The sequence below is a fragment of the Oryzias latipes genome, chromosome 2 (genome assembly GCF_053564925.1).
Source record: "Oryzias latipes strain Hd-rR chromosome 2, Olatipes_Hd-rR_3.1".
Classification (NCBI taxonomy): domain Eukaryota; kingdom Metazoa; phylum Chordata; class Actinopteri; order Beloniformes; family Adrianichthyidae; genus Oryzias; species Oryzias latipes.
In genome coordinates this window covers 47,274,015-47,287,600 of record NC_136238.1, presented here as the reverse complement: position 1 = coordinate 47,287,600, position 13,586 = coordinate 47,274,015, and the positions used below count along the sequence as shown (strand labels likewise).

At 47.0% G+C, this 13,586-nt stretch overlaps 2 protein-coding genes across 3 annotated transcripts in view; both read left to right on the top strand.

Moving 5' to 3' along the window:
- LOC111946954 (uncharacterized) overlaps positions 1-13,586 on the top strand; it is a 221,116-nt gene that overhangs the window by 160,990 nt on the left and 46,540 nt on the right. The window lies entirely within an intron of this gene.
- Positions 1-13,586, top strand: part of LOC144989016 (NACHT, LRR and PYD domains-containing protein 3-like) — a 46,101-nt gene that overhangs the window by 5,732 nt on the left and 26,783 nt on the right. Inside the window, exons 2-4 of one of the 2 annotated variants that reach the window (XM_078940667.1) lie at positions 743-880; positions 963-1,061; positions 1,598-1,717. In XM_078940667.1, the coding sequence (XP_078796793.1) occupies positions 795-880; positions 963-1,061; positions 1,598-1,717 (305 nt within the window). In that variant the 5' untranslated portion in view covers positions 743-794. The remainder of the gene's footprint in view (positions 1-742; positions 881-962; positions 1,062-1,597; positions 1,718-13,586) is intronic. The other variant, XM_078940670.1, reaches the window with a different exon arrangement.

Here is a 13,586-nt window from a genome sequence, read left to right as displayed (position 1 = left end):
TGCGTACGCCTGGGTCAGAGCTTGCGTGAAGGACCGCACATTTTCCCGTCAAGTTTGCTTTTTATAAATCTCAATGATTGCGTAGAGAGTGGCGTACGCCTTCTTTTGTGTGTACGCAACATCTATAAATGAGGCCCCAGGTTATGTTCAGAGCATGAGTTGCCATGGCAACTTGACCTACCCTGAAACATACCTTCATTTCTGGAACCGAAAGCTGAGGTTATCAACTTCCTTAGCCTCAAACCTACCGTGGGAGCTAGCATAACCTGCTTCCTGGAATACCCCCTGCTTTCTGGAATACCCCCCAGGGCTTCAGCCATTTTGTGGACAATGGTTACTTTGCCCCGCCCATGGCAACTAAGACTCATGGGAATTGTTGATTCCCACACCATGAGTTAGGGAGCTGTGAACAGAAGTGGGCCTACGTGACGCAATTTTCCTCTGGGTTGGTCAAAATTAGGCCTCAATGTAAATCCAACTTGAACATACAAGTTCACACAACTAACAACTGAGTTAGAACTGCTAAAATGCAACAAAAAGGATTTTGGGGGAAAAAATCTAATACAATTTTTACCAGAATGACAAATTCTAACAACATTCCACACAGCCCGATCAGTCGGTTCATCATCTTATTTGACACAAACAAACAAAAAGATTTGGTACCAGAGTACAGAACTCAGAACCTCATCTGGTAACAACCAGGATGTCAGTCAGAGTTTAAGAAGACGTGTTTCCTCTGCAGGTGAAGGTGGAAGGTGTGTGTGAGCTGATGTGGATCCAGTGAATCCAGCAGCATGGATCAGTGGGAGGAACCACAGGAGGGAGCCCCTCCCTCTAAGGGCAGAGACGGTAACCATGACAACCAGAGTAAAGCTCAGAGGTGAGATGAACATCTCCAACTGTCCATCATCTTCTCCATGTCAGAGCTCAGGACTCACACCAGCAACCTGCATTCTTCACAGGAACCAACCTGGACTTGGATCCAGCCGGGGATCCTTCAGGAGTGACAAGTCAAAGGGTTGGACTCCTGACTTCAAAGTCATCCGTCCAGGAGTGGAACAGTGAGTGTTTGTCAGAGTTTTTGGAGGCTGGATTCTAGTTCAGATGATCAACAGTTTTCAGATGAAGGACTTGAGGTCTGGTTCAGTTCTGGATCTCTCTGATCAGACTCACTTGGAGCATCGTGTGTGTGATGAGATCTTTTCAGTTGAGTCTTCTGAGAGTCTCTGAGAGACATCAGAGATGTTGGAGAAGAAAACATGTTGACTGCTGACTCTGACTGACAGCAGCTCCAGTCTAATGAGAAGAATCACTGCAGACTCCTAGGATTCAGATTTTCATGCTTTCCAAACATCACATTGTTCTAGTTGGACTTTCTACTCTCAGAATTTCTCCATTTCTACATGGAGAATTGGAATCAGCTTTTCTAGAAAAAAGTCTGGATTGACTGACAGAAAATGCTGAAAGCTGGAAACTGTTGATCCAAACATGTCATGTTATTCCAGACTAAACAGCTCAGTCTGTGTTCATGTCAAAGTCCATCAGCTGTTCATGAAGAAGCAGATCCTCCAACACTCTGATGCTTTGGTGTTTGCAGAGGTCAACAGGTCACACAGAGAGTCCAGTCTGCAGCCTCCAGATGTGGCTCCATGAAGAGTGACCGGTCCAAAGGGAAACCTCCAGACTTCAGAACTGAACCAGGACCTACAGGCTCACAGTAAGAAGCAGTTTCTAGTGAACAAAGATCTGTTGATAAATCTTTTTCCTCAGTTAATATAAGATTTGGTTGTTGGAGAGAAACCCACACCGTTGTTGGTATTGATTGTGTAAACTATGCATCAGTGGATTCTTTCAGACCCCTTAGGGATAGAAAGATTAAGATTAAGATCAACTTTATTAATCCCCCTAAGTAAATTCAGTCCAGAAAACTGTAACGAATATACCACTCTGTTCATTAGATGTTAAAAAACAAAAACAAAAACAAGTGCAAAATTGTTTGATATTAAGATAACAAAACAAGAACAGCGAAGCTAACTCGAAGCCTAAGTAGGCTAACTAGGGAGGTAACTTTTGTTTGTCTCTTTTTTGAAAGGATTACAACAGTGACCCTTTTGCCCTGTTTTAAGATTGTGTTGCACCCTGAACTGCTTATTCACATAAAAAACTTCTGAATAAAACGTCCCGTGTAACCTTTTATTCAGAAGCTGTCAGAATTCTGAAAACTTGTAGAACGGCTAATGATGTACAATCTGTTTCACACACGCATACAGTGAAATGAGAGCCGATCACTGTTCAGTGCAGACATGCATAAGAAAAGGAATTTCCCAAAAAAATGCACAATACACAAAAGTACAAAAATGTACAATAAAAAACTTTAACAAAATAAGTTTTACTTTCCACAGTGAGGTAGGTATTGCACTAGCTATGCCCATGATAGCAGAGACATATTGTTCTCCTACTGAGAGAGAGCCTCAGGGAGAGAGAGAGGCAGGGAGAGAGAGAGAGAGGAGAAAGAGAGAGAGAGACATGGGTGTGTGGGTGTGTGTGGAGCTGTCAGTGTTAGTGCATGTGGGAGTTCAGGATGGTTATGGCTTTGGGAAAAAAACTGTTCTTAAGGCGGTTTGTCCTTGATCTGATGCACCTGTAGCGCCTTCCTGAGGGCAACAGGTCAAACAGTCCAGAGCGGGGGTGGGAACTGTCTTTTGTGATCTTTGCAGCTCTGCTAAGACAGCAGGAGGAGTAGAAGTCCGACAAGGAGGGGAGGGGGGAGCCGATGATCCTCTGAGCTGCTTTGACTACCCTCTGCAGTCTCTCCCTGTCCGCCATGGTGCAGCTGCCATACCACACCGTAATGCAGTACGTCAGAAGGCTTTCAATGGACGTACGGTAGAAGGTTGTCAGCAGGCTGGGGTCCAGATTCCTGAGGACCCGCAGAAAGTGGAGTCTCTGCTGGGCCTTCTTGATGACCTCTGTGATGTTTTCTGTCCAGGAGATGTTGGAGAATACAACTCCCAGAAAGCTGAAGGTGTGGACCCTCTCCACACGCTCTCCATTGATGTAGAGGGGAGCTGGGTCGGTGCTGTGCCTCCTGAAGTCCATGATGATTTCCTTGGTTTTCTTGGTGTTCAGAGCTAAGTTGTTGTCTGAACACCAAGTTACCAGCTTCAGTACCTCCTCCCTGTAGGCTGCCTCGTCTCCCTTTGAGATGAGTTCGACGACTGTGGTGTCATCAGCAAACTTCACGATGAGGTTGCTTTCGTGCTGCGGACTGCAGTCGTGGGTGTAGAGGCAGTACAGGAGGGGGCTCAGCACACAGCCCTGTGGGGAGCCAGTGCTCAGTGTGCGGGTGGGAGAGAGGTGGGGGCCCAGCCTCACAGCCTGGGGCCGGTAAGTGAGGAAGTCCTTTATCCAGGCACATGTGAGGGGGGCAGGCCTATAGTGTCCAGTTTTCGGATCAGAATGTCCGGGATGATTGTATTAAAGGCAGAGCTGTAGTCCACAAAGAGCATTCGGACATAGCTCTGCTGCTCCTCCAGGTGGCTCAGCGCAGCATGCAGGGCTAGGGCGATGGCATCCTCTGTAGACCTGTTTGTGCGGTATGCAAACTGGTGGGGGTCAAGGTCTGGGGGGAGGTGATCACTGATGTGCCGGAGGACCAGTCTCTCAAAGCTCTTCATGATTACTGGAGTGAGTGCCACCAGACGGTAGTCATTGAGATTGGAGATGGGAGATTTCTTCTGCACTGGGATGATAGTGGCAGATTTCAGACGGGAAGGGGACTCTGCTGGACAGATTGGACTCTATGGTTCTCCTGTGGTCCATCTTAGCTTTTTTGACCCCCTTCCTCAGGTCAGCACGGGCAGCTCTGTACAGAGCTCTGTCGTCTGATGGGAAGGCAGCGTCATGGGCTTTGAGGAGTTTGCAGACTTGGTTGGTCGTCCAGGGTTCCTGGTTAGGGAAAACCCGGATGCTTTTGTTCACAGTCACATTTCCGATACAGAACTCGATGTAATATAGCACCATGCTCGTCTGTGTTTCCAGCTCATGGTGTTGAAACATATTCTAGTCCGTCTGCTCAAAACAGTCTTGTAATCTGTTATGTGCATCGACATGCAAGGTCATTATGGTTTTCTTGATGGGCCTCCCACTACGTCTGAGGGTGGTGTAGGCTGGGGGTAGCAGGAGGGAGAAGTGGTCTGACTGCCCAAGGTAGGGGAGGAGTATGGCTCTGTATGCATGTTTGATGTTGGTATAAACATGATCCAGAGGGTTTTCACCCCTCGTGGCACGCTTGACATGCTGGTAAAAGTTCGGCAGTTCAGTTTACAGATTAGCCCTGTTGAAGTATCCTGCAATAACATGAACACCGTCAGGGTGGGCTCGTTGATGTTTGTTAAGGATGTTAAGCAGGAGAGAGAGGGCCTTGTTTGTGTTTGCGTCAGGTGGAATGTACACCGCCGTAACAATCACAACGGTGAACTTTCTCGGTAGAAAGAAAGGTCTATAATTGTCCCATTGTTACACCAGTTTTCGTGTATGTAGATGCAGAGCCCCCCTCCTCTGCTCTTACCAGAGTCTTTTGTTCTGTCCCAGTGTAAGGACTGTAGGGGTTGAAAGATGGGGTAAATAATAAAATGAATAAGGATATTAAACAGCTAGGGGAATGATCTGGGGAGAGCACACACACACCACCAAAGAGGCCCCGATTTCTTGGCCACAATGACAATTTATTTGAGCAATAAAATTATGAATGGCCACTGGGTTCCAGTTAAAAACACTTAAAAGAGCATAAAATCATTCTAAAATTCTAGGGAAACAATTGATTAAAAACAAGATAAAAAAATCCAGGAACCAGTTAAAACAGGATAAAAGGCAGGCTAAAAGTCCAAAGAACAGTTAAAACTGGTTTAAAAAGGCAGCTTTTGGGGGGGGGAATCACAGATCACAAATCAAGGGGGCGTCCTCCACGCCAGACCTGGTTCCTGGGGTCGACTTCTCCCGACGCTGATCTGAGGATCCCTCTGGTCATGCACGCTAAGACCTGGGAGGCGGGGCTCCCCTCCGCCTCTGGGGTTTGTGCGTCACACAGACACTCCTCTGAGTCACCTCCAGCTGGCCCTCCTGGAAACACTGGAATCTCTGCGGAAACAGACTTCAACCAGTCTGCTAAATCACGTCCCGCTACTTACAACACAGGCAGGGTCCCTGCCCCTGCGTGTTGATCGCGTTACAGACTGGCGGTTCCAGCGCTCCAAGTGCTCTCGGAGCGTGTGCCCGATCATAGTGGGTCCTCCCAATGTCAGGCGGTCCCGGCAATCTAATCGCGCCCCGTGTGCATAAGTGCGCCCTGCTGCCGGTGTGCAACCTCTTAATGTGCTTTCCTCCTCAGGAATTTTATAGTTGCCTCCTAATGAGGAGCAGGTGTCGTGGATCGGCGAGCTGTGATTCAAGGGGGCGTGTTTATAGAAAGCATGCAAAAAACAGGTAGCATCACAAACATGCAAGCATGCACAAAAAAAAAATACACTAAAACATGCAATCCCCCCGCATGATCAGATCCCCCCACAGTTTGAGGCTGTCAGTCCTTGCAACCTTAAGCGTTCAACTACAGTACCGAGCTGGGGGCTGGCCCCGATTAGTCAGAGTAGAACGGCTGGGAATTGGGTCCATATTCACCCATTCTTGAGCTGCTGGTGTTGGTAAAAATCCATGAAATACAGGTAAGGCAGCCTATGGCTCCTGAGGCTTCAAAGAGTTCCTGTGCAATGTCTTCTCCTGTCCTCTCTCAGGATGAACGCTGTAGACCAGACCTGTTTCTCCTACCTGTTCCAAAACAATAAACGGCTCTGGAGACCACCACAGTGCCAGCTTTCCCCTACCCCGCTTGTTTCGAAGGCGTATCAACACCCTTTCACCAGGCAAAAAAGGCAATGCTATAGCCTCTTCTGCTGGAAGGAAGCAGTCTTCATCTGGTCTCTAGAAATGTGGTAGGGTACAGACATTTACTGATGGTGGTCCTTCACCCACCCACCCACAAGGTAACCAGGTTGTTGGGACCCCACAGCTAGGTTAAGGTCAACCGGAAGGCGCAAATGATAACCGAACATTAAAAAGGAAGACATGTAACCAGTGGCTGAATAAACAGTATTATTATAGGCATGCACAAGCTCAGCCAGATATTGTGGCCAACAGTTTTGCTTCTCCTCCTCCAAGGCATGCAACATTTTAAGCAGAGTCTGGTTGAACCGTTAAGCACTACCGTTACCAGCCAGATGGTAAGGTGTGGTCCGACTCTTTACAACCCCATAAGTCTCGCACAACTCTTTCATTAGAGCTGACTCAAAGGTGCTCCCCCGGTCGGAATGGAAACGTGTTCGGCAACCAAAGTTTTGGATGATGTTTGCCCATATTGCCTTAACTGTTGTTTGTGCAGTTGGATCCCTAGTAGGAATGGCCGACGCAAACCAACTGAACTGATCTGTGGCCATTAAAATATTTGGGAATTCGTCAGCGGCACGGCCCAATGACAAAAAGTCCAATGCAATGATCTCGAGAGGGTAAGAAAAAGCCACTGGATGCAAAGGGGCTTTTGGCTCCACCCTACTCTTCTGCAGACTACAAGCAGTACACCCCTGGTGAAACTGACGTACCTCTCCCTCCATGCCAAGCCAATAAAAGTTCTGAGGCTCACAAGGGTCTTGTCAATACCTGCATGGGCAGCAGCTTTGTGAACTCTCCTCCAAACCTCTTGACAACTGGAACTTGGGCAGACTATCTGGTAATGGGTTTCATGCGACTTGTTGTCCATTACCTTACGGCATAAGATGTTATGCCTGAGTTGCAGCCATATCCAGTGTTGTAGGAGATGTTGCCCTCTGCTGGACATGGCCTGACGGTCTGCTTTCCTGGACATTTCTTTTTTTTCCACATAGTGTCTCACCATCTGGATGTCTAGGTCGGTAGCTTGGGCTTCTTCCTATTCGGATCCTTCTGGGGTCAATTCCACCACTGCAGTGGAAGCTATATCCCAGATATATCTGGGTCATCCTGAATCACAGAGGCAGGAAATCTGGAGAGAGCGTCTGCATTAGTGTAATTTTTTCCTGATCTGTATTTGATGTTATAGTCGAAAGATGCTAGCCGGGCAACCCAACGCAGTATTATTGTCAGTGAACACAGTAAATTTTGCCCCCATCAGATAGTCCTTAAACTTCTCTGTGATAGCCCATTTAAGTGCCAGCAACTCCAACTTAAATGAGCTGTAGTTCGCATCATTACACTCAGAAGGATGCAAACTCTGGCTGGCGTACGCTATCACGCGCTCCCTCCTCTCCTGCACTTGAGCAAGTAATGCTCCAAGTCCACGATGACTGGCATTAGTTTACACCACAAAGGGCTTGTTGAAATATGCATAAGCCAGAATTGGTGCTTGTGTTAATGCCCCTTTCAAAGCATCAAAAGATGCCTTACAGTCAGGAGTCCATAGAATCTTCTGTGCAGGCGGCAAATTATTATATCATCCAGGTAGATGAGCAGGGACTGAGCGATCTGGCCATTTAAAAACTGCTGCATTAACCGTTGAAAAGTTGCAGGGGCGTTGCAAAGGCCAAACGGCATGCGCTCAAACTCATACAGCCCCAGAGGAGTAGTGAAGGCAGTTTTTTCCTGATCTTCTCAACCTGCCAGTAGCCACTGGCAAGGTCAAGGTTGGAAAACCACTCTGCCTGACTCAAACTGGTCAGTGTCTCCTCAATCCTTGGCAGCGGAAATCCCTCTTTGTGGGTCACTGCATTGAGCTTCCTGTAGTCCACACAAAAATGCAGAGTTCCATCCTTCCTCCTTACTAGAACTATTGGTGCTGCCTAAGGACTTTTGCTCTCCCTAATCACACCCCTTTCCAACATACTAGCAGGCAGTGAGGTCATCTCTTTGTAGAGCGATGGTGGAAGTGCTCTAAACCTCTCACGAACTGGCAAAGAGTCTCCGGTGTGAATGCCGTGTAGGACTGCATTAGTGCGCCCAAAGTCTCTTCTCCCACTTCTGCAGCAAAGTAGCCAGTTCTTTCTGTTGCTGTTCTGTCAGGTCCAGCCTATTAACTAGGTTTCTCACCCCCTCAGTCAGGTTATGCTGTCCAGTATCCGCAGTGCTGTGTACCAGCGCCACCTTGACCACGCCATCTTCCTCCAAGGACAGACTGATGTAGTCTGGACCGGACACATCAGCTGGGTCGATCTGGTAAAGACGTCCAAATTTCTGGTAGCGGCCAACTGTCAGACTGTAGGGATGGGGATTACAGATGCATACAGGAATTTTGCCATCTCTCACCACACCGATGGTTCTGGCCACTCCCACTTCTCCAGCACTCTGTGAGGCCTCAACCAAGGCGGAGTAGTCTCATCCATCGTGTTGCAGCCGGGTTCTAGCCCACACCTGCAGCTCACTGTTAGGGGAAACAGTCACCGGTCGCCCCCCAGCCAGCCGCACGTGGCCCAGAAATCCATCTTCTGTGGTGGTGGCCTCGATATGCTGGCAGGCGGCAAAAGCTTGCCTCCATGGGCTACCCAGCGTCTGTGTTGGGTGAATAGACTCTCTAGGAAACTTAGAAAGGACTTTTTGGCATGCAGTCACAACATTCATGCCCACAATGAGAGGCTGAGTACAGTCATCATCCTTTACCACCACCACACCTCGGCCAGGAATGTTTACCTCAGGGGTGGCGAACAAGTTTGACACCAAGAGCCAAATTTTTTCACTGTGAGAGTCAAAGAGCCACACCACACACTGACCTGCTGAGACGTACACACACAAACACACAATTAAAGCCATATTATTTTCCATAACACACTCCTCTCCCTACAACAAACAGCAAGTATTGTACTTGTGCTTATTTCAAGGAAAGTGTCCACCCTCAATACATACATCAAATACAGCTTAGCCAGAGTTAACACAGCGACTACCCTGGAGGTCAGAGACCCACTCCACACACACAGGCACCTCTCTCTCATCTTATACACACACACACACACACACAGACACGCACACACTCTCCTCTCTCTCTCCACACTCACTCTCTCTCTCTCTCTATCTCACTCTGAATAACTGAATATTTCACCATTCATCATTTAACTCATCATTTCCGTCCAGTTACGCAAGCAGCGTCACAATCTGCGCTTTATTGATTTGGACTGCATCTTTCTGCTGTGAGCTCCGCAAAGAAGAAAAGTGGAATGATGGCCATTTTGAATGTGCACTTTGTTTGAAAAGCTTCAACTTGTTAATAAAGGAGACAATTTAATTTGTGTCAGATCAGGAAGAGTTTTTAATTTTCCCCGGGATCCGTTTTGTTCTTTTCTGCCATGAACTATTTTACTGCTTCCAAAAGCTCATAACAAACATCGCGACTTGCTGTTCAGTAAAAAAGTAAGAATCTTCCTGTTTTTCCAGAAACGTCCTGTGTTTATCTTTATACTCTGAATTTCACCATTTTGACCATGAGGGTAACAGTCTGCACGCACATCAAATCTTCATCTATGTGTTTCGGCATTGGGCGTAACCTGTGCAAATGATTGGCGGTCACGTATGTGTCGGGAGCAGAATCAATTATTTTTTTTAATACCCTCTGATTGTTTGAGTGTGGTTTAAGAGGGAAAAATTATGAAATGACGATTTATCGTATTTCGGGCAGATACTCGCAGCAGTGTTTTTTCAGGTAAATACCCTAGGGCGGTTCAGTCAATTAACTCACCTGCTCAGCGTCCTATTTAAGCCAGGTGCGCAGTTGTTCATTCTTTCTTACCTTCAGCGCTCCGTCTTCGCCCCTCCCTCCTCCCCGGCTTCCACCTGTGGGCTCCGTAAAGGGGGGTTTTTTACCCGAAAGTTTTATGGAAATATTATGGAATTTTTATGGAATTTTTATGGAAGTTTTATGGAATTGAACGGAGCCTTATGCCAAACGAAAATATGTGAATGCCAACTTTAAGAATGTGGAAAAATGTCAAATAAATATTTCTTACTGCAAGAGTTGTCTGACTGAAATGAGGCAAAGTATATAGAAAATATGATGAGATGCAAAGAGCCGCATGCTTATTGGCCAAGAGCCAATAAGCATGCGAGAGCCGCGAGAGAGCCGCGTGTTCGCCACCCCTGGTTTACCCCTTCAACCTCTAAGTCCAGGATGGCATAGCCAACATAGGGGATCTCCAGTCCATTAGCTGCTCGTAGCTTGAACAGTAGTGGAGTCTTCCCAAGCCTAGTCTGGCTGAAGTGTTCATTACACATACTCTCCGCCATCAGGGTAACCTGCGACCCGGTATCCAGCAGCCCTTTCAGTTCAACCCCCTCCTCAGTGATTTTTATTGTTGGACATTGGCCTACAAATGCTTCAGTGGCCCTTGACCCTATGTTAACTCCGCCAACCCCACCCCACGGACCTCGGTGACGGCAACTACTAGTTTAACCCTGGTTCCGGGGTGGATTGTGCCTGACAGAATCTAGGGATATGTCCTGCTCTTTTACACCGTCGACAGATGGGCCTACCTTGTTCATCGCGCTGGTTCTATGTGACTGGCCTGCGAAGCCCCCTAACTGCCACTGGTGGCTCAGGGGTGGCTGTAGCAGATGAGTGGTGAGGCTTGAGTTCTCTAATTAGTTCTGGAGTTACTCCTCTCATCTCTTTCCTAACCTCCTCCAGGATTTTCTGTTTGAGGGTTTCTTTCCAATCTAACAGTGGCCCTTTGGGTGAATTGGGTGGGTTATTGACCATGGAGCCTGTTACCTCAGCAGATGAGTTTCCATATTCAGCGTCCAACAGAAAGGCCTCCTGCTGCAAGAAAAATCCTCCTCTGGGTGGCGACGGGCATACACTTTTAATGCTTGGGCTACCGGTCCTGCCCGCAACCCCAGGAGTAGTTGGTCCTTTAGAGCCGAAGCAGAGGGGGATTAGTCAGGGTCATGCTGCTGCAGCCTGCAGTGTAACTCAGGAAGTCGTAAAATAATAGACTGAACAGTTTCACTTGCTTTCTGGTTACAACAAAACTACTGTGACCTTAAAACCGCAACTGGGGTCCGGTCCACATACAGAGAGTCCAAGTAGAAAAAGATTTTTTGAACTGTTTTTTTTTCACGTTCCTGTAAGACACCAACTTGCTGCTTGGCGTCCCCTGCTAGTGCTCCCAAGACAATGGCCACTCTCCTGGGCTCTGTGAACTCTTGAGACCCCAACAACCCATCTACCCATCCCTTAAACTTTGGGAGCCAAAGAGCACCTGGGTACACTGGCATCATCATCATCATCATCATCTTGGCTGGTACCTCTTTGGTAGGTTAGTGTGCTCGAAACCCAGATCCTGCCGACAACGCCAAATTAGAAAGGTATGTAAGGGGTTGGCAAGAGCCCCCCTCCTCTGCTCTTACCATAGTCTTTTGTTCTGTCCCAGTGTAAGGACTGTGGGGGTTGAAAGATGGGGTTAATAATAAAATGAATAAGGATTTTAAACAGCTAGGGGAATGATCTGGGGAGAGCAAACACACACACACACACCACCAAAGAGGACCCGATTTCTTGGCCACAATGACAATTTATTTGAGTAATAAAAATATGAATGGCCACTGGGTTCCAGTTAAAAACACTTAAAAGAGCATAAAAATCATTGTAAAATTCTAGAGAAAGATTAAAAACAGTAAAACAAGATAAAAAAAATCCCGGCTAAAAGGGGGTCGACTTCTCCCGACGCTGATCCGAGGATCCCTCTGGTCATCCACACTAAGGTTTGTGCGTCACACAGACACTCCTCCGCGTCACCTCCAGCTGGCCCTCCTGGAAACACTGGAATCTCTGCGGAAAGATCCGATGCAGGCTGCCACCAGCCTTCCCGCCTACTTCAACCAATCTGCTAAATCACGTCCGGCTACAGGGTCCCTGCCCTGCCCCTGCGTGTTGATTGCATTGCAGACTGGCGGTTTCAGCGCTCCAAGTGCTCTCGGAGCGTGTGCCCGATTATAGTGGGTCCTCCCAACTTCTGGCGGTCCCGGCAATCCAATCGTGCCCCGCGTGCATGCGCCCTGCTGCCGGCGTGCAACCTCTTCATGCACTTTCCTCCTCAGGACTTTTATAGTTCCTTCCTAATGAGGAGCAGGTGTCGTGGATCGGCGAGCTGTGATTCAAGGGGGTGTGTCCATAGAAAGCATGCATAAAACAGGTAGCACCACAAACATGAAAGCATGCACAAAAAAAAAAATACACTAAAACATGCAATCCCCCCGCATGATCACACCAGCGTAGAAGAGTGCGGCCTGCTAGATAATTAAATCGTTTCTGTCACGATGCGGGGGTGGCTCGAGAGCCGGTAGGACCCAGATGCAGAGGCGGAGGTACACCGTACAGGGACTAGAGGGTTTAATTATAACAAAAGGCGCTGCAGAGCAGGAAATACAAAACTAAAACTTACATTGGCGTGGACCAGCACAGGAGGAAGGCAAAGACAAGACTTAAATACAGACAGGGCAGACAAGACACAGGTGAATACGATCAGGGCAGATGGGGACCAAAGGAAGTAAAACTCAAGAAACAAGACAAGACAGGAAACCTTTCAAAATAAAACAGGAAACAGAACCAAACAAGTTTTATAAAGAATTCTGGGAACAACTGGCACCAACGTTTTTTGAATGGTAACATTTATCAAGGAAAACCAATCAATGCCACCTAACATGAACTCAGCCAACATTATCCTTCTTCTAAAACCAGACAAAGACCCCACAAACGCTTCAAGCTATCGCCCCATTTCTTTAATCAATGCAGATGTAAAAATTATCTGCAAAGCACTAGCACGGAGAATAGAAAAAATCACTCCTCACATAATTCACCTCGATCAAATGGGATTCATCAAAGGCAGACACTCGGATGATAATGTCTGCAGACTTGTTAATATAATTGACTTTGCCACCATTAAAAACCAGGAAATGACTATACTATCGCTGGATGCTAAAAAAGCTTTTGACAGAGTAAATTGGGAGTTCCTTATTGCTGCCCTCCATAAGTTTGGTTTTGGAGAATCATTCATCAATTGGATCAAAATATTGAATCACAACCCCAATGCATCAGTTAGAACTAATAAACAGACTTCCAACAGGTTTTTTCTTGGAAGAGGAACCAGACAGGGTTGCCCACTCTCTCCTTCTCTTTTTGCTATAATTCATTGAGCCTCTAGCTGCAGCAATAAGGCAGAATGAGAGCATTTAAGGAATTAAAACTAAACACAGCCATCATAAAATTAGTCTCTGTGCGGATGACATATTGCTGTTTTTAAATAACTCACATTCTGTAAATGAAACAGTAACAATCATTAATGAATTCTCCTGCCTATCAGACTACTCAATTAATTGGAATAAGTCTGTTTTATTACCACTGAACAGTAATGCGGAACAAAGACTCACAATTCCAGTTAAAACAGGAAATATCAAATATCTGGGTATCTATTTTTCCCCCAAACTATCAGAACTGGTGCAGCTAAACCACACCCCATTACTGAAAAACATACAGGACGATCTATCACGCTGGACCAACCTGCCTTTGTCCCTTATGGGCAAGG